The following is a 25,260-nucleotide window of genomic DNA, read 5'->3' as shown; positions in this document are numbered from 1 at the left end:
CAGGTGTAGTGGCACGTGCCTGTAATCCCAGCTACTCAGGAGGCTGAAGCATAAGAATCGCTTGAACCTGGGAGGCAGAGCAGAGGTTGCAGTGAGCTGAGATTGCGCCTCTGCACTCCAGCCTGGGTGACAGAGCAAGACTCCATCTCAAAAAAAAAAAGAAAAGAAATTTTTACTGTTAATGAAGAGGGATAATATGTATTTCTCCTTGTATTTCATATTTATAAAACCAGAACTCTGTGGATAAGAAAAAAAATGTGAGTGAATGGCAATAAATTCAACTTAATTCTGATACTTAGTGAAAACACAAATTTCAAAATGAAACCTACAGTTTGATACATTTATGTGCATTTTAAGGACACAAAAACAATTTATATATTGTTCCTGGACAAATAACATGTAAAATTATTTTTTAAATGCCTGAGACTAGTACACATCATTCTTAGGATAGTGTTTTTTTCTGGGTAGGGAAGAAGGGAGAGAAGGAAGGAGAAAAGAAGATAGGGGAGAGGATAACTTGAACTGTACTTGTAAGTATTTCAGAGATAGAAAGAGAGAAATCTAGAGCAAATATATTGAATTGTTTCCCTGCCTGAGCCCTCAGTAATACGGCATTTGATCCTCTTTGGCTTTAGGTCAACATCAGCACCCAAGAGCTTTGGGAGGAAATGCTCAGTTCCAAAGGACTAACTGGTAATTCAAAGTAAAATAACTTTTTAGATTCATTCTTTTCTAAATTATTAAATGGTGTGATGAACCATGAAGAGAAGGGCTGCAATGAACACCACTTTCCTATTACCTTGAGCCTCATAAAAAACCAGGTGATGTGTGTGTGTGTATGTGTGTGTGTGTGTGTGTGTGTGTGTCTGTGTGTGTATCTGGCTTGAATATCAGTAAATTCAGTTCAGGAAATGAGTCAGTACTTAGGGTTGTTTGGTGTTAAAAGTAACAGAAAACCTCTTCTAATTACTTCAGGCACTAAAGGAGAATGCATTGGAAGGAATACAGGGATCTCTTGGAACTCAAAGGATGGAAGGAGAGCCAGGCATCACTGGGACTTGAACCTGGGACTGCAGTCATTAGGAAACAGCAGGCCACTGTCTATGGGCCTCCTCATCCCTATCCTCCTGGCATCAGTTATTTGTTGCTGCTTAGCAATTCACCCAGAAACTTAGTGCTTTAAAACAACAAACATTGATTATCCCAGTTTCTGTGGGTCAGGAGTCCAGGTACAGCTTAGTTGGATACCTCTGGCTCAGAGTGTCTCACCATGGTAGTTAAGGTGTCAGACGGGATCTCAAGGTTCAACGAGGAGCAGATTTGCTTCCAAGCTCTTTTGTGTGGCTGTTGGCAGACCTAAGAAGATCCACTTCCAAGCTCACTCATGAGGCTGTGGGTAGGAAGGATTTAAGTCCTCACTGGCTGTTGGCCAGAGACATTAACTTCTTGCCATTGGTTTCTCCATGAGGCTACTCACAACCTGGTAACTTGTTTCCCCTAAGACAGGGCTCTAAGAGAGGGCATAAGTTGGAAGTCACAGCCTTTTGTTAGCCTAATCTTGAAAGTGATATCCCATTGCTTTTGCCATACTCTACTCATTAGAAGCTGGTCACTAGGTCCAGCCCACTCTCCAGGGCAGGGGATTACACAAGTACATGAGGACCAGGAGGTGGGGATCATTAGAGACATCTGAGAGGCTGCCTACCACCTACTGTCACCCACTCTTTACTTCTCTTTCTCATTCACTGCAGATATCTCTGTGCTCTGTTACTCTGTGTGCCTGCTCAATTTTTCTCTCTGTGAATATACCTGCTCAGTGTGCTTGTATCTGATCTTAGCCTTGCCCATTACCACTCCCTCCACCAAATGACTTCAGCATTCAAGCCCATTCAAGCCAGATGGGATATCATGGCCCATCACCAACTGTAGAAATCTTTCTTATTCCCAGACCCAGTGCAAAATTAGCCTCCTCATATGAAATCTTTCTGGAACCTCTGTGTGGTCATGTCCCTCCTGGGAGCTCCTAGGGCACTTGGGGTGACACTCTGTCTCAATCCCTCCAGCACACACCCCACTTGCTGCAGCCCCTGTAGGGAAAGACCATCCACAGCTTTTCTCCTAGACTCTAAACACAACAGCATTGGCTTTTTCTGTTTGTTTTTGTTTTTGTTTTTGTTTTTTGTTGTTGTTGTTGTTGTTGTTGAGACGGAGTCACCCAGGCTGGAGTGCAGTGATGCAATCTTGGCTCACTGCAACCTCCGTCTCTGGGGTTCAAGCGATTCTCCTGCCTCAGCCTCCCAAGTAGCTGGGATTACAGGCACGTTCTATCACACCCAGATAATTTTTGTATTTTCAGTAGAGGTGGGGTTTCACTGTCTTGGCCAGGCTGATCTCAAACTCCTGACCTCAAATGATCCGCCCACCCCGGCCTCCCAAAGTGCTGGGATTAAGGCGTGAGCCAGCACACCCGGCCAGCATTGGCTTTTTAATCTCACATCTGTAGTAGACTTGCCTGGGACTGAGGCCGAGAGGGTACTAGATAAATGCTGATCCAGTTGTGTGGGTGTCAGTATTGCCACACTCTACTGTTTGAGGGATTATAAAGCCTTTTTGATGGTGCCAAGGCTTAACCATTTTGTCCATGTGTCTTGTCTGGGCAACTGGAACATGGCTCCAGGTGAAACAAATCATTATTTCTATTTCTTTAACAACCGTGAAAAAACCACCATTCCTTAATTTTTTGAGAATGTATCGTGTGCCAGCCACCTTGATAAGCACCCTATGTGATAGTAGCTAACATGCAGTGAGCACTGACCCTCTGCCAAGCCTGGTCTAAATGGTTCAAGGGCCTCTGTTGACTGAAGGTAGCAGGGCCTCCTCTTTGCTCCTTCTCATCAGGCATTCTAGAGGAATATATAGATATGGAGCATATAAATACATAGATATGTGTTTTTTCTCTCTCTCTCCAGCCAGCAGAAATTTGCTTCCAAAGTGAACCACCAGCATCTTGGAAATCTTGCCTTCTGCTGGCTCATTTTCACCTGCTTTCAACATGCCAAAGTCCCTTCAGACCTACACATGCATGCACAGACACACACACACACACACACACACACACAGACACGCACCTTTTTCTTGTCTCTGCCATTCCTTCCATGTGGCTTCTCTGTTTTGCTTCCTCTCACTCAGAGTCAAATCAAACACTTCCTCTCTGGTCCTTCCCACCCCCTACCCCCGACCCCCGCTTCCTCCATAGCTTTGTGAAGGTGCCTTTGTACCCACCACTCCTCACAGAGCCAGAGCCTCCAAGGGGGAGGGAGAAGCTAGTAGAAATGGCAGGTGCATTATCCATACAAATACAGCACACAGAGTTTAGGCTAATTGGGCCCCAGCTTTTTTCCTTTGGGATTTAAACCTGTCCTTTTCAGTGGGCCCGTGTACAGGGCCCTCTAAGTCTTCAGGGACATTTTCCTGGCTTGACCCAAATGCCCTTTTTGGCCTTCACCCAAATAACTGTAGTAGGTTGAAATTTAAAAAAAAAAAAAAAAATCTGTCAATTGTGAAACTCTTGTCTTCAGAAAAGCCCAGAACTTTATCCTCTACCTGCATGCTGTGGAACCCAAATCCCACTCTCCTGCCCCTCCCCTCTGCTTGGATGTCTGGTTGCCTTTGTGATCACTTGTCTTTGATTTTCTGGATGGTACTGAAAACCCAGCCTGTTTAGAGTTGAGTTTGTTCTCCTTTCCCCTCCAACAATCTCTCCCCACCCCTCCCTAGTTCTTTTTCTCTGCCAGGCTCAAAGGTGAAGTCCTTTTCACACCATCTTCATTTTCATCCCTAGTATTTTGCCTACATTCTTTTCATTCTATCCCCTCTGCCACCCCTGTGTCTGGCTTCCTCATTCCTCCTATACCCAGCTTGGTTCTCACATTCTGCAAAATTGTGCTACATGTCTAAAGCAACGAACACTACTGAATTCATGCGTCTTGCTTCTTCTCTGGAGCAGTTGAAAGAGCATGGGCTATGGCATCAGGCAACACAGGATTTAAAACTTGATTCTGCTGTACTGTGGTTTAAATGTGTCCCCCTTCAAAAATCAGGTGTTGAAACTGAATGTCCAAAGTAATGGTTTTAAGAGGTGGGGCCTTTAAAAGGGGAGTAGTGCCCTTCATGAGTGGCATTAAGTGCCCTTATAAAAGGGCTTGATGGAAGGAGTTTATTCCTTTTGCCCTTGACTTCTGTCATGTGAGGACACAGTATAATTCTCCTCCAGAGGATGCAGCCCTTACCTGACCACCAAACCTGCTGGCACCTTGATCTTGGACTTGCCAGCCTCCAGAACTGTGATAAATAAGTTTCTGTTCATTATAAACTGCCCAGTCTGTAGTGTCCCATTACAGCAGCATAAATGGACTAAGCTATACTGCTTGAGAATTTGCTTTCTTACCTTAGGTCCATGACTTCACCTCTTTGAACTTCAGTTTCCTCATCTGCATAGTGCAATAATGATATCCATCTCACTGGGCTTTTTAGAGAAAAGCAAAGTGCACCTGCCCTCTTGCAGCTAAAGCAGAATAGCTTAGTCTGTTTATGCTGCTGTAACAGGACACTACAGATAGGTAGTATATAAAGAACAGAAATTTATTTCTTACAATTCTGGATGCAGGCAAGTCCAAGATATTAGCTCCCTCTTCTAATACTTACTGTGAATCCTCATTGCCTAGTGATTCAGGATACAGCTCCTCAAGCCTCACATTCCAGATTTCTCCAGTGATTCCTGCCACCACTTCCTACCACACCACCTTGGGCAGGTCTGGTCTAGCAGGCTGCCCAGGGGTCCCTGAGTCTGCCACCTGTGCCTGGCTGCCCATCCTTTGCACCACAGTCTCCCTCTCTGCCCATTCAAGCCTGGGCTCTCTACAATGCCCAGTGCAAGTCACCTCTTCATGGGAAGCCTTCCTTCCCTGGTTAGTATAGAACAGTGTTAGTACAGTGCCACCAGTTTCTATACTAACTTTAGTCATGACAATTTATATTGTGTTATATTAATAGTTCTCACTTGATGGGAAAATTTTGAAATGTGAGTCTTCAATAAGTAAAATCACAAATTGCACACTATTAAAATTGGCAGAGCTAATCAATTATTAGCAATTTTGACACTATCTCCCTGTGACTATGCTACTTTAGCGGTTCAACAGAAATGCTCACCTGTGTGGAACAGGCATGAACTCTGGGAGTGTTGAGGCGTTTTGGCAGATATCCCTCCTCTAAAATATGGCCACTGGTATGTCACCATCTAGCCCTTGCTGCTGCTTCACAGCCACGTGGGGCAGGCCCTGCACAAATCCAGTAGACAGGAGTTGGCTTGGTTTGCTTAGCTTCCTGTCGATCACATGGTTCACAACACTCAGATGAGAGGGTTCCCTTACATCCAGCCCTGACATGTACTATAGATTGGGACTAAAGAAGAAAAAGGTATCCAAGTTTCTCTCTAGCTCTCTATCAGGCTCACTTTCTGGGAGAAAAATGTTGATTTTTCTAAAGTAGATAAAACTCTGTTCCACCCAAAGAAAGTGGCTTTTAATTCATCAGAGGAAAAGGTCAAACCTGTGTTTGTTATCAAAGGATTACATACAAGTCAATTGTGTGCTGCTGGGTCACCTACAGTGACCTCTCCTTTTTAGAATAGACAGTTTCAGTCTAATTCCAATATAACTGAGGGCCACCCTGTGTTCGGCCTAACCCTGAATGTAGCCTGAAGAACCTTTAAGATAAAGGAGCCATGTTAGAAAAATTATTTTCTGCTATGCTTATACTGTATTTAGAATTCAGTATACCAAGTTCATAAGAATGAGGGCTAGCTGTGTTTCCATGCTGGCTTATCATCTCATGGGATAGTAAATCCCTTTAACCATTAGATATCCCGGCAAATGAATGTCCATTTGAGGGGGGTTAGAATGTACAGGTATAAATTTTGCCTGGTGTGGTGGGCGCTGACATCCACTGAATGTTCCTGCTTCTTGGTTCCACACAGTTGTTGATGTCTATCAAGGCTGGTGTGGCCCCTGCAAACCTGTGGTGAGCCTCTTCCAGAAGATGAGGATCGAGGTCGGCCTGGACCTTCTGCACTTTGCATTAGTAAGATTCTCTCTCAGCCAACAGTCATACAACATTGTAAAAATAATTTAAAAATTTAAAAGAGTCAGGAAGGAGAAGTGTGAGAGTGGCCTTTCTCAGGTCATTAAAAAGGAATCAGTGTGGACTTTTTGTTGATACTGTCATGATACTTTCTAATTTCTCTAGTTATGAAGGTTCCTATTCCCCATCCCACCACCCTATGTCCCTCTTGGCTTGAGCAGTTCTTGGTGCTATATGAAGAGAAGAAATGTATGTCACTCAAATGCATATTCTCCCTCTTCTTTTTTCTTTGTCCTGTCACCCAGGCTGGAGTGCAGCGGTGGTATCACGACTTACTGCAGCCTTTGCCTCCCAGCCTCAAATGATCCTCCCACCTCAGCTGCCCAACTAGCTGGGACTATATAGGCACATGCCACCATGCTTGACTAATTTTTTAACTTTTTGTAGATACAAGGTATCATTATATTGCCCAGGCTGGTCTAGAACTCCCAGGCTCAAGCAATCCTCCCACCACAGCATCCCAAAGTGTTGGGATTACAGGCGTGAGCCACCACCCCAGCCACATCTCCTTCTTGGCTCGTGAACACTGTTGACTGAAATGTCATTTTCAGAGCAAAGAGTTTTAAGATTTCCATCCTCTGCTCCATAAAGGGGAACTTTTAGCAAATATTTATTTGGATGAATGTATGGAAATGGGAATAAATTCCAGAGAAGTGTGCAAGAGACACTGTTGATATGCTGCATGGGTTTGAGGTTCATAGGCAGGGAAGACAGGAGAAAATATAACTTACACTAATCACTCAAGAAGTTGGACTTCAAGGACTCTGCAGTTCCTCCTTTGGCAGCCAGTCTTGGTGCTTCCATAGGCAGTGTGCTGTAGAAGGGCTTGCATGGGGGATCTCTTATGCCCATGTGCAGCAGGTTTCTCAGACAATGAAGGTGGTGCCTGAGGACCTTCACCTCGGTTGTCAGTCATGGCTGCAGAAGGACATTAGCCAGTAGCGCTCCCTTGGACTGGTGCAGTAGCCGGGTGGGGTAGGAGATACTCTTGCTTCCTCATTTGATTCTTCAAGAGAGTACATGTCTGCAATTTTATAGGACAGCTCTGATTAGCAGGAACAGCATGAGAGCAAATTGGGGCTCTACCTGGGGAAGTCAGTCCTGGGGGTGTTCACTTCCCTGTGTGGTTTCCCACCAATCAATCGGGCCCTGCACCCCCTGCACCCAGGGTACCTGCTGATAGTGGTTTTCTTTAGGCAGAGGCAGATCGTCTTGATGTCCTCGAAAAGTACAGAGGGAAGTGTGAGCCAACCTTTCTGTTTTATGCAGTAAGTACATTTTCAGAATCAGAACTATTTGACGATTGCAAATCATTAGAGTTCAAAATAGAAGCATCTCACTGACATTAATTCTCTCTGGGAAAATTAATGGGAACCACCAAGAGGCCTCACAGATTCAAACAAGTGATGCTGTTTTCTCTGATGCCTCCCAGTCTGTTTTTATGATGTTGGCTACATACAGACATCCCCACCCCCAAGTCTAACTGGTGATACAAGCTGCTGACTAGGATGGTGGCCTGAGGGCCCTGTGCCCAAGGAGGTGGATAACACAGCACCCTGGTGGTCACTGTGCTGGGGTAGCCTTCCTGACTTGCTGTACACGGGGAGAGAGTACCAGTCACTCAAATGTACATGCTCCTTTTTGGCTCATGAATACTCTCGACTGAGGCTTCACTCTCAGAGCACAGGGTTTCAAGATTTCTATTCTTTGCTCCAGAAAGGGAAATTTTTAGTAAAAATAGATACTCCTTTATGGGGCAGACAAGCTCTTCATTCACTTTGATTTAATCAGAAAATGTGAAGATATGTTTACAGAAAGTTAGAAATGAGAGGGACTATTGAGGAAAACCAAGTGGCCCAGTGTTTTGAAAATATAATTTGGACCAGCTGGATATGGTCCAGCTCCATGCCCCTTAGGGCCCACTGTTTCACACTTGGCTTCCTAGGTTTAGGCCACCTGCCAGGCTCAGATGGCAATGGATCGATATACCTCCTCACTCAGACCAGCCCCCTCATTGTAGAGTCAGGAATACTGGGATCTACTCAACCAGGTCTCTGAACACCAGGCTAGGGTTGTTTAATTTGGAAAACTTCAGCCTCCTGGCCTCAGCACTGCAAGTATTACAAATTGGAAACTTATGATAAAACATTATTTGAGCTTTGGATTTTAGTAGGGAGACTGAACTTACATGAGATAACATGGTTGGGAGGAAAGGAGGGAGAAGTAGGAAGGAGCTCAGAGATGAGCATGCCCCAGACACACCTGACATCAGAGCTCAGCTGCAGAAATGGGATCATTACCAAAATGGCTTAATTGCTTGAGCCCATAGCAATTAAAACATAAATCCTAATTGGCTGTATGGGAACATGGACCACAATCTTCAACCCTATGGTGGCCCACTGAGGGATGGGATGGAAATGGAAGGAGGACCCACTCTATGTGAACTTCTCCCTCTCCAGATCCATTTCTTTGTGAGTACAAACGTAGAGACTTTTGGCTGGGTGCAGTGGCTCACACCTGTAATTCCAGCACTTTGGGAAGCCGAGGCAGGCAGATCACCTGAGGTCAGGAGTTTGAGACCAGTCTGGCCAACGTGGTGAAACACTGTCTCTGCTAAAAATACAAAAATGAGCCAGGCCTGGTGGCGGGTGTCTGTAATCCCAGCTACTTAGGAGGCTGAGGCAGGAGAATCACTTGAACCCAAGAGGCGGAGGTTCCAGTGAGCCGAGACCACACCACTGAACTCCAGCCTGGGCAACAAGAGCGAAACTCCATCTCATAAATAAATAAATAGACTTTTGAAAGAGTTAAAGCGGAAACTCAGGTTCATCCCAAATACCACCTGGCCTGTGAAGTCTTCCCTGACCATCTCAGATGATGCTGGCAATTCTTGCCCCAAGTTCCAAGCACCTTATAAGTTTCCCTATTACAGCAATTATTTTATAGTATTGTAATTGTTTCTTCAGCTTGGCCAGCCATCCCTCTCCCCACTCTACTACCCATTCATGAAGGCTGCAGCTATGTTTTTTCATGTTTAATGTTTATATTCTTTGCCTCTGCCTTAGTGCTTGGTATAGTAAGTGTTCAATAATATTTGTTGAATGAATAAGTCATGTGTAAGCTACACTTAGTCACTCATAACTTACTACGTATTGTTCCTCCCTTAATGAACTGCTGGTTACCCTGAAGGAAGCTTTGAAAGGAGTGGCATGGCCTAGAAGGTAGAGATCAGAAAAAGAGAAATCATTTAAAACTAGGAGCAGACTGGCCGGGCGCGGTGGCTCACGCCTGTAATCCCAACACTTTGGGAGGCCGAGACAGGCGGATCGCAAGGTCAGGAGATCGAGACCATCCTGCCTAACACAGTGAAACCCCGTCTCTACTAAAAATACAAAAAAATTAGCCAGGTGTGGTGGTGGGCACCTGTAGTTCCAGCTATTCGGGAGACTGAGGCAGGAGAATGCTGTGAACCTGGGAGGTGGAGCTTGCAGTGAGCCAAGATCACGCCACTGCACTCCAGTCTGGGCGACAGAGCAAGACTCCGTCTCAAACAAACAAACAAACAAACAAAAAACCTAGGAGCAGACCTGAGGGTGTCCTGCCAAGGGAGGGGAGCAGAAGTGAGCACCCTGCTACAGGCCTGGGGTTGAGGGACCTTGATCTTGAGCACACTCCTAGACAATCTTGCCATCTCTTGCAAGAGATTAATTATTTGCCAAGAGTATTTCATGCTGTTTGTAACGTATTCTAGGGAGGAGAACTGGTGGCTGTGGTTAGAGGAGCAAATGCCCCACTGCTGCAGAAAACCATCCTAGACCAGCTGGAGGCTGAAAAGAAAGTGCTGGCTGAAGGCAGAGAACGGAAAGTGGTAACTGGAGGTCACTTCTACAAGCACCTAACTCACAAGTGCGCTAGTAGGGCGAGATCAGCAGTCCCCATCCCTTCACCTGACTCTCCTGGAGCTGTTGGTGGACAGCTTCATAAAAGTTTCACCTGGGTCTGTTCCTCATGCACTGTGCCCTGGTGATATGTGTGCATTTTGAAACCTTCTTATAAAAGCCATCTCTTTCATCCAGAGCGCTTTATTTTATCCATTTCCCTTTCATCTCCCACTTCAACCCTTAACAATGAATTCAGAAATGAAAATCAAGTTACAGAATGGAGTGGTGGGTAGGAGAAGTCAGCTTTCCTGGGCTCCTCTCAGCCTCGAGGTGAAATCTCTCCTAGTGACCCACTGGCTCATATTCCTGAAGGTTTTACTTGTGAACTCAGAGGGCTCATTTCTTTAACTTAGAAATTAAGGTCTGTCATTATCATGAGAAATAGAATCAGCAAAGCTTGTGATTTTGATACATTATTTCCATGATAACATTGACTGCCAGTTCTTCAAATAATTGGCTGCCTTTGAAAATCAACATACCGTAGGTAGAGAGGTATTTCCTGGTGCTTTGAACATCTGGCAAATGTGACTCAACACCATTCCATGTTCATTGTTCAAGTTTTCTTATTAAATTCCAAATAGCAAAGCTCCATTTTTAGAGAATGGATTAGAATCAAATCATATTTTTCCCAAGAAAACTGGCCATTTTCCCTCACAAAAGAAAACTGCAAATGCTAACATTTTCATGTGCCTCCTCCAAGGGAATATTATCTCTTTATGGCTTCTCTGTACTGCATAGTCAATCTCTTAATATTTACTTACATTTCAATTCTTTGTCTTCTTATCAACTATCTCTACTTAATGCTTATGAAAAGAGGCAGACTCTAAAACTTAAGCATGGATTTTCTTGTATTCTAATTCTGTCAGTCCCACACCATCACCCAACTACCAAAAAGGGTCCTGTAAAGTTTCCAAGACTGATAATTTTGACATTTTTTTCTCTGTGTTTTGGAGCTTTGCTTTTTTTAGTTTCTACAGGTTTTTGAGGGTCTTAGTGGTAATGTTAATTAGCTAACTACTTTCTTTTAATGACCAATTTGTACTAGATTAAAGATGAGGCTCTTTCTGATGGAGATGAATGTGTTTCCCATGGAAAGAACAATGGTGAAGATGAGGACATGGGTGAGTGCAGAACCAATGAGCAAGGGAAAAAAGCAAAGCAGACTCAGATTTTATATATGTTTAAAATAGATGAGTATTCAGTTTACTGAGCAATCTGAACTCTGAGATTTTTTAATGGTTCATAATTTTCTTTTAAAAATTGATATATAATAGATGTGCATATTTTCAGAGTACATGAGATAATTTGATACATTCATGTAATTAAATCAGGGTAACTGGGATATCCATCACCTTAAATATTTATCTTTTCTTTATGCTATGGATATCCAAATTATTTTCTTCTAGCTATTTTGAAATGTACAAAAGATTAATGTTAACTATAGTCACCCTACTGATTTCTTGAATACCAGGTCTGATTTCTTCTCTCTATCTGTAGATTGTACCTATTAATCAACCTCTCTTCATTCCTCTCTCTCCACTCCCTGGCCTCTGGTAATCACCAATCTACTCTCTATCTTCATGAGATCCATTTTTTAAGTTCCCACATATGAGTAAGAACATGTGCTATTTGTTATTCTTTGCTTGGGGGCTTATTTCACTTAACATGATCTCCAGTTCTATCCATGTTGCCACAAATGACAGGATTTTAATCTTTTTAATTAATGAATAATATTCCCTTGTGTATATACACCACATTTTCTTTATTCATCCATTGATGGGCACTTAGGTTGATTCCATATTTTGGCTATTGTGAATACTGCTGCAATAAACACGGGAGTGCAGATATCTCTTGATTTCCTCTCTTTTGGATACATACATAGTAGCGGGATTGTTGGATCATATGGTAGTTCTAGTTTTGTTTTTTCAGGAACCTCCATACTGTTTTCTACAGTGGCTGTGCTAATTTACATTCATACCAGCAGTATATGAACATTCCCCTTTCTCTACATCCTCACCTCATTATTCTTTTTTTTGTTTTGCTTTGTTTTGTTTTGAGACGGAGTCTCCCTCTGTCGCCCAGGTTGCAGTGCAGTGGTGCGATCTTGGCTCACTGCAACCTCTGCCTCCCAGGTTCAAGCAATTCTCGTGCCTCAGCCTCCCTGAGTAGCTGGGATTACAAGCACCCGCCACCATACCTGGCTAATTTTTACATTTTTAGTAGAGACTGGATTTCGCCATGTTGGCCAGGCTGGTTTTGAACTCCTTACATCAGGTGATCCACCCACCTTGGCCTCCCAAAGTTCTGGGATTACAGGCGTGAGCCACCACACTTGGCCTCCCTTTTTTTTTTTTAAATAGTCCCCATTCTAACTGGGGTGAGATGACATCTTATTGTGATTTTATGATTTGCATTTCCCTGATGATTAGTGATATTGAGCACCTTTTTCATATACCCACTGGCCATTTTTATGTCTTTTTTTTGGAGAAATGTCTACTCAGATCTTTCGCCCATTTAAAAATCAGATTATCTTTCTTTTTGCTTTTAAGCTGTTTGAGCTCCTTATATATTCTGGTTATTAATCCCTTGTCGGAGGGATAGTTTGCAAATATTTTCTCCCACTCTGTGGGTTGTCTCTTCACTTTGTTGATTGTCTCCTTTGCTTTGCAGAAGCTTCTTTGCTTGATGTGATCTCATTTATCTATTTTTGCTTTGGTTGCCTATGCTTTTGAGGTATTACACAAAAAATCTTTGCTCAGACCAGTATCCTGGAGCAGTTCCCCAATGTTGTCTTTTGATAGTTTCATAATATCAGGTCTTAGAATTATGCTTTTAATCTATTTTGATTTTGTGTTTGTATATGGTGAGAAATAGGGGTATAGTTTCATTCTTCTGCATATGGTTATTCAGTTTAACCAGCACCATTTATTGAAGAGAATATCCTTTTCACCATTGTATGTTCTTGGCACCTTTGTTGAAAATGAGCTGGCTATAAATGTGTGGATTTACATCTGGGTTCGCTATTTTGTGTCTCTTTTTATGCTAGTATTTTGCTGTTTTGGTCACTATAGCTTTGTAGTATAATCTGAAGTCAGGTAGTGTGATGCCTCCAGGTTTGTTATTTTTGCTCAGGATGGCTTTGGTTATTTGGGGTCTTTTGTGGTTCCATATAAGTTTTAGGAATATATTTTCTATTTCTGAGAAGAATGTCATTGGTATTTTGATAGGGATTGCATTGAATCTGTAAATTGCCTTGGGCACTATTAACATTTTAACAATATTAATTCTCTCAATCCATCAGCATGGAATATCTTTCCATTTGTGTGTGTGTGTCCTCTTCAATTTCTTTCATCAGTGTATCACAGTTTTCCTTGTAGAGAGCTTTCACATCTTTTGGTTAAATTGAAGTCTACATTTTTATATTCTTTGTAGCTATTGTAAATGGGATTGCTTTCTTGGTTTCTTTTTCAGATTGTTTGCTGTTGGTATATACATATGCTACGGGTTTTGTGTGTTGATTTTGTATCCTGCAACTTTACTGATTTCGTTTATCAGTTCTAACAGTTTTTTGGTGGGGTCTTTGAATTAAAGTGGTAAAAGCAGGCATCCTTGTTTTATTCGAGATCTTTGAGGGAAGGCTTTGAAATCTTCCCCACTCACTGATGCTGGCTGTGGGTTTGTTATATATGGCTTTTATTGTTTTGAGGTATGTTCCTTCTATACCCAGTGTTTTGAAGGTTTTTATCACAAAGGGAATTCAAATTTTATTGAATGATTTTTCAGCATCTATTGGAATGATTATATGGTTTTTGTTCTTGGTTCTGTTAACGATTTGATGAATCACATTTATTGATTTACATATGATGAACCCTTTTTACATCCCTGGGATGAATCCCACATAGTGAATGATCTTTTTGATGTGTTGTTGAAGTTGGTTTGTTAGTATTTTGTTTAGGACTTTTTCATCTATGTTCATCAAGGATATCGGCCTAGTTTTCTCGTTTTGTTGTGTCCTTGTCTGGTTTTGCTATCAGGGCAATTCTGGCCTCACAGAATGAGTTTGGAAGTTTTCCCTCCTCTTGAAATTTTTTTGAAGAGTTTGAGTATAATTGGTATTAGTTATTCTTTAAATGTTCAGTAGAATTTAGAATTGAAGCCATCAGGTCCTGAGATTTTCTTTGGCAGAAGACTTTTTATTACAGTTGTGATCTTGTTATTTGTTACTGGTTTGTTGAGGTTTTCTATTTCTTCATCATTCAATCTTGGTAGACTGCATGTATCCAGGAATTTATCTATTTCTTTTAGGTTTTCAAATTTGTTGGTGTATAGTTGTTCATAACAGTGTCTAATGATTCTTTATATTTCTGTGGTTTCCATTGTTATGTCTCCATTTTCTTTGTGATTTTATTTGGGTCATCTTTTTTCTTAGTCTGGCTAAAGGTTCGTTGATTTTATCTTTTCAAAAAATCAACTTTTTGCTTCATTGATTTTTCTGTATTTTTTAGGCTAAATTTCATTTATTTCTGCTCTGATCTTTATTATTTGCTTCCTAGTACTAATTGGGGGTTTGGTTTGTTATTGCTTTTTTAGTGCATTTGGGTGCATCCATTAGGTTATTTGAAGTCTTCCTACATTTTTTGATGTAAGCATTTATTGCTACAAACTTCCCCTTTACTGTATTACTCCTTTTATTGTATCCTGTAGATTTTGGATGTGTATTTCCATTTTCATTTGTTTCAAGAAATTAAAAATTTTCCTTTTTTTCTCTGATGCATTTGTTGTTCATGAGTATGTTGTTTAATTTTCATGTGTTTATGTATTTTCTGAGGTTCCTCTTACTATTGATTTCTAATTTTATTTCACTGTGGTCAGAAAAGACATATATGATTTCTGCTTTTTTGAATTTGTTGTGACTAGTTTTGTGGCTTATAATTTGCTCTATGCTGGAGAATATTCCACATGCTGATGAAAATAATGTCTTTTCTGTAGCAGTTGGGTGAAATCTTCTGTAAATATCAGTTAGGTCTGTTTGGTCTAGTATGCAGTTTGACTACGACGTTTGTCTTCTGTCTGAATGATCTGTCCATTACTAACAGTAGGGTGTTGAAGTACCCTATGTGTTGCAATATTGTATTACTGTATTGCAGTCTATCTTTCCCTTTAGATCTATTAATGTTTGTTTTATATACTTGAGTGTTCTGGTGTTGGGTAGATATTTATAATTGTTACTCTTGATGAACTGACTCCTTTATCATTATATAGTGACCTTCTCTGATCTAAGTATAGTTTCTCTTGCTCTCTTTTGGTTTCCACTTGCAATGAATATCTTTTTCCATGCCTTCACTTTCAGTCTATGTGTCTTTATGGGTAAAGTGGGTTTCTTGTAGGCGCATATAGTTGGGTCTTGGTATCTTTTTTTTTTGAGATGGAGTTTCACTCGTCGCCCAGGCTAGCACGATCTTGGCTCACCACAACCTCCGCCTCCCGGGTTCAAGTGATTCTCCTGCCTCAGCCTCCCAATTAGCTGGGATTACAGGCATGGACCACCACACCTGGCTAATTTTGTATTTTTAGTAGAGATGGGGTTTCTCCATGTTGGTCAGGCTGGTCTGGAACTCCTGACCTCAGGTGATCCGCCCACCTTGGCCTCCCAAAGTGCTGGGATTATAGGTGTGAGCCACTGCATCTGGCCTTTTTTTTTTTTTTTTTTTTGAGACAGTCTAGCTCTGTCACCCAGGCTGGAGTGCAGTGGGCATGATCTTGGCTCACTCTAGTTCTCACCCAGGCTGGAGTGCAATGGTGCGATTTTAGCTTACTACAACCTCCGCCTCCTGGGCTCAGGTGATTCTCATGCCTCAGCCTCCTGGGTAGCTGGGATTACAGGTGTGTGCCACCATGCCCAGCTAATTTTTGTATTTTTAGTAGAGACAGGGTTTCACCATGTTGGCCAGGTTGGTCTTGATCTCCTAGCCTTGAGTGATCCACTTGCCTTGGCCTCCCAAAATGCTGGGATTATAGGCGTGAGCCACTGTGCCCAGCCAACAGTGGGTTTTATACCTCAAATATCTTCTTTTTGCATATTAGTATTTTTTTCTTTCAGATTAAAGATTTCCTTAGGCATTCCCTTTTTTTTTTTTTTGTTTGAGATGGAGTCTTACTCTGTCACCCAGGCTGGAGTGCAGTGGGCACAATCTTGGCTCACTGCAACCTCTGCCTCCTGGGTTCAAGTGATTCTCCTGACGCCTCAGCCTCCCCAGTAGCTGGGTTTACAGGCATGTGCCACCAAACCTGGCTAATTTTTTTTGTATTTTAGTAGAAACAGGGTTTTGCCCTGTTGGTCAGGCTGGTCTTGAACCTCAGACATCAGGTGATCTGCCCACCTCAGCCTCCCAAAGTGCTGGGCCACCACGCCTGGCCTACCTTCATATTTGAAGGATAGCTTTGCTGGGTACAGTATTCTTGGATGACAGTTTTTTTTTTTTTTCTTTCAGTATTTTGGAAATGTCATTCCACTGCCTCCTGGCCTATATAGTTTCTATTGAGAAGCCTGTTGCTAGATAAATTGGAATGACTCTGGGAAGTTTAACCATAAAATATTCTGTCTCCAGTCACTTGACTTCAAACATACTGTGTCAAATCTCTTTGGATCTTTATCAGCATTTTGGGCACATTTCACAGCGTTTTGATTATGTTCAAATATAACAGGTGTGACTTTCATTGCAATTACCAGGCATCAAAAAAGCTGCATGTAATAAAATGGAGGGTAGCAACATTGAAAGCAATGATGCTGTTATTTCCTTAGTTCTTATTTGAACTTTTTAAAAAAGCTCAAGCTTCTTTTTTCACCTCTTTCTTAAACATTAGAAAACCTTTCCTTCCCAGAGCCCTACAACCTCTTTCCTGTATTCTCCAAATATTAACTTGCAGATTTTACACTCCTGGGTATCACAGTACTTCCTGAACCTTTCATATGAGAACAACTTGACCTGACAAAATGAAGAAAAGCTAAGAGTTAGGAAAGCTGTTGCTGGGACGGTGTCTCTTGGTGGTAACTGAGACACGAGCGAAAACCAGAATTAGGCTCAGGAACTGTGTTGATAAGAGGAGGAAGATTTTTTAAATTATTGCTTGAAATAGAAAGGCTGTTTTTACATGTGTGGAGAATAAGAATTGTTTGAGCTGGATTCTAACAAGGGAGAAGGCACCGTTTAGGACAGCAAAACTTCAAGGGTGAAGAGAAAATCAGTGATTGTGATTCTGCAGGAGACATTTGTTGCTCCCCTGTTGCATCATCTCCTCTTTCTTCCCTCCTCCATGATTTCCTCCCAAATCAAGTCTCTCCCACCTAGAAAACCATCTAAGATACCGCCCTTGCCCTTAGCCTTCCTCTTATTCACAGCCAGGCTTCCTTTGTCCACACTCTAGGCCACCTTCACTTTCCATTCATGCCCCGACCTGCTGCAATCTGGCCTCTGCGCTCACTACTTCCTGAAATGGTGGTCACTGGTGGCACCAACAGGTAGTTTCCAGTGCATAACTTATGGGATTTTTCTGCAGAATGGGATGATGTTCACAATGTCTTCCTTCTCAAAACCTTCTCTTCCGGTTTCTGGGATGTCACAACTTTTCTTGTTTTCCTTCTATGTCTCTGGCCTCCCCTCAGTTTCTCCTTCATTGGCTTTTCTTGTGCTGCCCTTTTAACCTGGAGCACCCCAGGCCCCTGCTTTGGTCTCTTTTCTTCTTCCTCTACCTCTAGGTGATCTCACTAATCAATTTATAATGGAACTTATTGTAAAACTCTCTTAAAATCTAAATATTCATAACATGTTAGAAATAGTAATCTCAGAAAGAAATAACAGATTTGTTGCTTGAAATGATTTATATTTTTGCAGTACATGTTTTTGAGATTTTTCAGAGTAGAAGCCCTCTTTAAATGTAGATATTGTCTTGTTTCATTTCAACACAACCAATGTAAAAGCTGAGAAACAAAATAGGTGATGGGAGAATGATGATTCTGTGGGGAGTGTAGATAACTCACCGAAGACAAGTTTCTATAACAGAAGCAGGACAATGGAGGTGGGCTCATGGACTAGACACAGACCTCCCTACAGCTCCTGTGGGCCTAAGCAGTGGACTCTGATCCTGTGGCACCTCCCTCATTGTCATAGCTAATTGGACTGGTGGATGCTCATCCAAGGGCAGTCAATCAGCAGACTGGCCAGTGAGCTAGGGCTGGTACCTTGGCTAAAACCAATGAGTGGGGCAATCTGGCTTCTCTCAGGAGAACTTGAACGGGGACAGACTACTGAAACTGCAATCTGGTAGTATGTGCTGGAGCTGAGAAGTCATGGAACATCATGCAGACTCAGGGCCTGGAGGAGCCATTTTTAGCCACATGGCAGGAGGGGGAAAAAGTAGCAGAGGCACAGGAGCCAGTAGAGTGAAAGGAGAGCACGTGGCAGACAGCAGGTAGAGGCTGGGAATCATGAGAGGGTGAGGGCAGCCAGTGTGTTGCCCATGCTCCAGACCCCCCTCTCACTTTCTCCTATACCTCCTCTTCTTCCCACTCCCCAGGCCAACTCAATTCAGTTGTTTCTGGATTTCTGGTCCCAAGCAGTCTTTCAGCAATCCCTTCCCCCATGTTCCTCCTCTGCCACCTGCCCAGGTTCATTGAGCCAGTCTCTGAGTCTCTGTTCCTTGCAGCAAGATGGAGGTTGAGGTCTGGCCTCAGGTCTGGAGTCAGACTGGTGCATCCACCAGAGTCCAGGTTTGCAGGGGCAAAACTAAGAGGCCAGGGAAGGGAACTCTGAGAGCCCAAGCCTGTGCCTGGCACTTGGTGCAATGGAGCCTTGTGTAGAGGTTGCATTGTTTTTTGTGGATGGCCTCCCAAGAGCCTCAAACATCAGCATCTGACAGCACCACTTTTTGGCTTAGTTTCATCAGAGAGGACCTGTACCTTGGCCATCATTAAACCAGATGCAGTGGCCCATGGAAAGACTGATGAGATTATCATGAAGGTAAGACAGACAACACTTACCATGCACCACTGTCCTTGTGTCCTCTTTTGTGGATAAACAGGGATGGGGCACTGGACAGTGACATCTTAGTGCAGAAAGATGACTTCTAAGGGGTTGTAGCTCAAACTCCATTCAAGTAAATGAAAATGTTAAATCTGATTGGGACAGATAACATGGGGATCAGTGTCTCCACAGCCTTTAATGTTGCCTGTCTTTATTTTTTACCTTTCAACTAAATTAATTAATCAATGTGAATTTGGGCTTGATTTACCCTTTTAGAATATTTATATATATTCTACAGATTCAGGAAGCTGGGTTTGAAATTCTAACAAATGAAGAGAGAACCATGACAGAGGCAGAAGTGCGACTTTTCTACCAACACAAAGCTGGAGAGGTCAGCTCATCTACTTCCACAAGTTCAACACACTGTCGTTTCTCTTCCTCCAACATTATGCTTATAGATTGATATTAGTGTGTAACAGAAGAAATTATGAAGAACCAAAATAGGAACAGCAAGTGGGTCATGAATTTGTTCTCAGAATGACAATAGGCTGTATCAGGTAAAGTTTTTTGGTTGCAAAGAAAAGGTTTTGACTCTAAGAAATGAATTAAGGAATTTATTAGAAGGAGAGTCCATAACTCACAGAATTGAAGGGAGAGTTTAATGAGAAGGGCTTGGAGACAAAAGGAAGCTAGGGATCTCGAAGCAAAGCCTCAAGCATATCACTTTAGATACTGCCATTGGATAACTCAGATCTAACTACCTTCCATTTGCTTCTGCTGATGACCCACCTGCTTGGGAGTCTTCTTGGCTTAGCTTGGGTCAGAACCCTTCCTCTCAGGTCAGGGGTGTGTGTGTGTGTTGGGGAATAGGCATCCCATGGTTGTCAGTCAAACTTGGACCAAATGAAATGGGTAAGGGCTGTTCCCCGAAGGAAACCCAGAGTACTGTCACTTGAGGAGGGAGGAAGGGTTGTGAGGCATTGCATGAAAAAAAAAAAGTACCAACTATATTTCAGCCCTTGGTTATCCAGCATCACACGATTTCCACAGATATGGTCTTTTAAATGTCTCTGCCTAACTTATATAATCTCATGTTTATTCCCAAATGAGTCAACTTAAAAGTCTCGTCATTCTGAGTTCTCTGAGTGTGGTTGGTCGTCACTACCACCCATCCCTGACACCCTCCACAGCAGGCAGAGGTGGCCAGGCAGAGACAGGGTGCAGTGGCTGAGTGGCCACGGGCATACTGGCTCGTAGCAAGGCTGCTCACTAACTCCCTCCCATTCCGTGGGTGAGATGGGCTCGCTGATCCTCTGCAGGCCCTAGCAGCTCCTGCCCTGGTCACTGTTTTCCCTCCCTGTGCCTAGGAGGCATTTGAGAACCTGGTACATCACATGTGCAGTGGACCGAGCCACCTCCTGATCCTCACCAGGACTGAGGGCTTCGAGGACGTGGTCACTACCTGGCGAACCGTCATGGGCCCCTGTGACCCCAATGTGGCCAGGAGGGAACAGCCTGAAAGGTGATGTCACCAGCTGTGGTCCTTTCATCCATCTTAAAACCTGCATCCCAGGAGGCTGAGTCCCACTCAGTGTTCAGCCTAAAATCATGGGTAACACAGGGGACTCTCTGATGGCCAGGAGCCTCTCTCTCATATATTTGGGGAGACCCTGACATCTTCCCCCTCTGTTCCAGTCCCCAGCCTTTGCTGAGTGCCTCCTGTGAGCTGCCTCCTCTTCCTGCTCTGTCCTCTTCTGAAGGCTGCTTCTGGATTCATTCCTCAGTCGCTGTTTTCTCTTTTCAGCCAGAGGATTCCACAGGGTACTCCCAGGAAAATACAGATTCTAGGGCCCCATTCAAGCCTGTCAATCAGAGACTCTGGGCCAGGGCCTGAGAATCTGCACTGTAGTCTCAACGCCGTCCAAACCTACTCCCCATCAGGGTGTCCTGAAGCCCTCGGGAGTCTGAGTACCTTGTTCTGCACATTGCACTGGGCTTGCTTGGCCTGCTCCTTGGACTTGGGAGTATTTAGCTTGGCTCCAGCAATCCAAATCCACTGTACCTTGGCCTTTGCAGCTGACAGGCCCAGACAACAGGAAAGAAATTAGAGGCCAAGGAACTGCAGTTGTACTTTGTAGCTGTAGGGGACCAGGAACATTTATATGAGGCAGGCTGGGCTAGTGAACGCCAGCTCAGGATTCAGATCTTAGGTCACTGCCAAGTCTCTTCTCAGCCTGAGTTCTCTCAACTGTAAAATGGGGATATGAGTATCCATCAGGATTGTGTATACATACATGTATATATCTCAACGAGAGTAGTGCTTGACATACAGGAAATCATAGCAATATTATCTTACGAGGTTATTGTAAGGATAACTATGCACAACTTTATCAAGCACTTGGTATGGTGCTAGCCTTTGGTAGTAATATAGAAAAAATGGCAGCTCCTGTGCTTACACCATTAATCATGCATCTTTAAAATGGGGGTAACAGTAGACTCCCTCATAGAGCTGTGGCGAAAATGTAATGGGATCGTATAGGTAAAGTACCCAACTATGTGCCCAGCACACTGCCGTGACCAAATAAATGCCAGCTACTATTATCATTGCTGCTGTTCTTGGTATTTCCTGCAGAGAAATCAATTTCACAGGAATGCAGGGTGCTGATTGGTAGTTGGTGATCATGTTGCCAGAAAGCAAAACATTTCTTTTCAAATGAAACAATTGTTTCTTTTACATTTTGCCAATGTTCCCAGTCTCCGAGCTCAGTATGGCACAGAAATGCCCTTCAATGCCGTCCATGGAAGTCAGGACAGAGAAGATGCTGACAGAGAACTGGCATTGCTCTTCCCCAGTTTGAAATTTTCAGACAAAGATACAGAAGCCCCTCAGGGTAAGTCATCAAGGCAGACTTGGTCTTTATTAAATCATAGATACAAGGAATTTGTGACTATGTGCTTGAGTGTGTGGGGGATTGATAATTTTTGGTAACTAAGTCTTCAACCTAATACAGTCCTGTTCTGAAAATACAGGCCATTATATAACTTGATTATCAATACTAAACTGTTTTGTGTTCTCATAGAGCAACAGTGTTGCTTTTTAATACCTCATTAAATTTTTTGCTGCTTATCTTGGAGTCATATTTTTGTTACAAAAAGTACTTTATTTGCATTTCCCTGTGGAAACCATTGGGAAAATTTCATTAACTTTCTGGAAGCCTACCTCAAAGCCAGTCAGAGGCCAGACCTGCTCCACACACTCCATGTTAACCCTAAGGGCTCACTGAGAAACGCAGCTATACGGAAGGGCCCTCAACCTGGAGCCTGCTGTGACCTCATCTCCCTCAACCCCACATTTCAATGCATGACCGTTGTTTAGGAGCTTCCCTTCATGGGAAGAATTCAGACAGCCTCTGGGAAAGGCATGCCAGGTGGCATCGCCACCTCCAAATCTGGGTGAGAACCCCAAGGGGTCCGGAGCCCATGTGACTCAGTCTACCCCACAACCAGTGGAACTGCTGCATTACATGTCTCTGGTTTGAGCATGAAATGAGTGGAAGAGGCTGGGAGATGATTATCTTGGGAAAATCCAAAGGATGTGAGGGTTGGATTCTTGGGAGGTCACATTCACATCTAAAATGTGTGTCTAAATGTTTGGGTTTTAATCAATATATTTGCCTAAATGTTTGATATGCTCATGGTCTCAAGATCTGAAATGCAGCCAAGTCAAAATAGGTGGACTTGCCACTGCTCTGTGAAGTAGAATTATTCCCACTGCCAGCTGAGAAACAAGCTGAGCGTGCCACAGAGGTTGGGGAGCCAGGAAATCTTGGGAAGTGTGGCTCTATGTGGATCAGAGACCCACTGACACTCCAGGCCAGCTTTCCTCTGGGACCTGCCCTCAGAGAGTCCATGATGCATTTCCTTATGTGTCCAGGGTTGTGGGGCACCTTCAAGCTTTGGGAATGGGGGGTGGTAACTGGAAGCAAATAGCTGTACTCAGAGCCAAGTCTGTGGCAGGTGGCTGGGAAGTTCTCACTGGGCTGTTGGGAGTGCTGGAAGATCATGAGACTGACTTTTTGGCCTCAGGTGATGAGAAAAGGGGCTATCTGCAGACCACATCCTGGGAATAAGTGCACAGCCTCCTTTGGACACACTGGCAGCCTGGCTGGGGTGCTGTTCTGCCCATTTATTCTGATATGTCACTCTCTCAGCTTTGGGGAGCAGCATATGCCTCCACTGTACTTAGCACTATTCCTGCTAAAAAAAAAGGCAGGCGTCAAGGTGACAGACAATCCTAGGTTTGAATCCTGGCTCCACTATTCCCCAGCTGAAGAGCCTCTGAAAAGTTACTTACCTTTTCTGGGCCTCAGTTTCGTCATCTGTGAAATGGAGATAATGATAGACTCGTCATAACCACAAATAATTTCATAATAAAAATCTTCATCATAGAGCTGTTGTGAAGATGAAAGACAGGATGTAAAGCTCTTGGTCTGCCATCTGACACGAATTAAATGCTCAATGTTATCCATTCTAATTTATTTAATTCCTGGTCCTTAACACATATCAGGACTTCTTTGCTGGCCCTCCTGCTCTGACCTTTAACTTCCCATTTCTTTGTGGATGGTGGGTGGGACAGAAGGTCTGGGACAGGGCTGTTTCAGGAGTCCTACCAAACATCTGTCATCCCACAGGCGGTGAGGCTGAAGCAACAGCGGGGCCCACTGAGGCGCTTTGCTTTCCCGAGGATGTGGATTGAGATGGCTGTGCTGCTCTTCCAGAGCATGTGACCAGGGGTCTACTGCACAAAACAGACCTCCAGAATCGGAACTTACTCTTCTGAGTACCAATACTTTTTGGTTTAGCTGTCTTTTGTAGACAATGAAAATAATATGGCTGGGCGCAGTGGCTCACGCCTCTAATCCCAGCACTTTGGGAGGCCGAGGCAGGTGGATCACCTGAGATCAGGAGTTTGACACCAGCCTGGCCAACATGGTGAAACCCTGTCTCTACTAAAAATACAAAAAATTAGCTGGGCGTGGTGGCATGCACCTGTCATCTAGCTACTCGGGTGGCTTAGGCATGAGGATCGCTTGAACCCGGGAGGTGAAGGTTGCAGTGAGCCGAGATCATGCCACTGCATTCCAGCCTGGGTGACAGAGTGAGACTCCATCTTCATAATAAAAAAAAAAAAGTAAAGAAAGAGAATAGTATATACTTTTCTGCCTTATTGAACAGTATGTAGAACACAGTTTTGTTTTTTTTTCTGTCTTTGGGATTTAACAAAATAATTGAACATCAGTTATTACATCCTGTTGTGAGATATAAGTGTCATCTCAGAGGATACTGGGTTATATGAGATGGTGTTTCCCCAACAATAAATCTACTTTATGAATTAAACAATTTTAGAACTTAATTTGGTAACCATGAGCTTGAAAACAGTGCAGCAAGATTGGCTATGACACTTCCAGGCACACTGATACCGAGGCAGATATAAATAGGCTCCAAATGCTTCCTCACACTGCCTGCCCAAGTCACACCAACAGTCATTTAATGCTGCCAGATTTTCCCATCTGCAGTTCTCCATTACCAGGGCATGTTCCTAAAGCAATGCTTAGACATTAAATTTGGAACCAGGGTTCATCTAATTTTCTTGACGCATCCCTCCATTTCTCTGGCTTCTGATTCTGGCTGACACCTAAATTTAAAAGCTGAGAGCTCCTAGTGGGGCCAGGTTGCCTTCAGCTCTCACTGAATTGCCTGGCTTAGCCATCCCTCTGCAGTTCTTCCCTTGAGGGACACAGGATTTCAGTAAAAAGTAGCTATTATGACCACTTGGGAATTATTAGCACACAATGCCACCCCCTCTAACCACTTTATTTATAAATTTGCCAAGTGCCGGCATACTTTTTCCTATCTGAGAAGGCCATGTTCTTCTACACCACGAAGCAAATGCCAGCGTCTTCCTCCTTGCTGGTTTTGTCCATGACTTGAAGTTCTTTAAATGGGCAGTTAGCTCCCAGAGGACATCTTCATGGGTGCATGCCACTTCGTCAGCCTAGCACAACACAGTCTGTACTCAGGGGACAAACGGATAAGTCAGT

At 43.3% G+C, this 25,260-nt stretch overlaps 1 protein-coding gene across 1 annotated transcript in view; it reads left to right on the top strand.

Moving 5' to 3' along the window:
• Nucleotides 1–23,915, top strand: part of NME9 (NME/NM23 family member 9) — a 28,271-nt gene extending 4,356 nt beyond the window's left edge. The window contains exons 3-12 of the mRNA XM_063662208.1: nt 636–693; nt 6,035–6,138; nt 7,395–7,466; nt 9,950–10,066; nt 11,185–11,260; nt 19,074–19,156; nt 19,458–19,550; nt 20,527–20,681; nt 21,914–22,050; nt 23,851–23,915. Coding sequence (XP_063518278.1) covers nt 636–693; nt 6,035–6,138; nt 7,395–7,466; nt 9,950–10,066; nt 11,185–11,260; nt 19,074–19,156; nt 19,458–19,550; nt 20,527–20,681; nt 21,914–22,050; nt 23,851–23,915 — 960 coding nt within the window. The remainder of the gene's footprint in view (nt 1–635; nt 694–6,034; nt 6,139–7,394; nt 7,467–9,949; nt 10,067–11,184; nt 11,261–19,073; nt 19,157–19,457; nt 19,551–20,526; nt 20,682–21,913; nt 22,051–23,850) is intronic.
• Nucleotides 23,916–25,260: the final 1,345 nt, after the last annotated feature.

This window comes from Pongo pygmaeus, chromosome 2, assembly GCF_028885625.2.
Source record: "Pongo pygmaeus isolate AG05252 chromosome 2, NHGRI_mPonPyg2-v2.0_pri, whole genome shotgun sequence".
In the NCBI taxonomy this organism is placed as follows: Eukaryota; Metazoa; Chordata; class Mammalia; order Primates; family Hominidae; genus Pongo; species Pongo pygmaeus.
The sequence above is the reverse complement of the archived record's forward strand: the minus strand, read 5'-3'. Positions and strand labels throughout refer to the sequence as shown.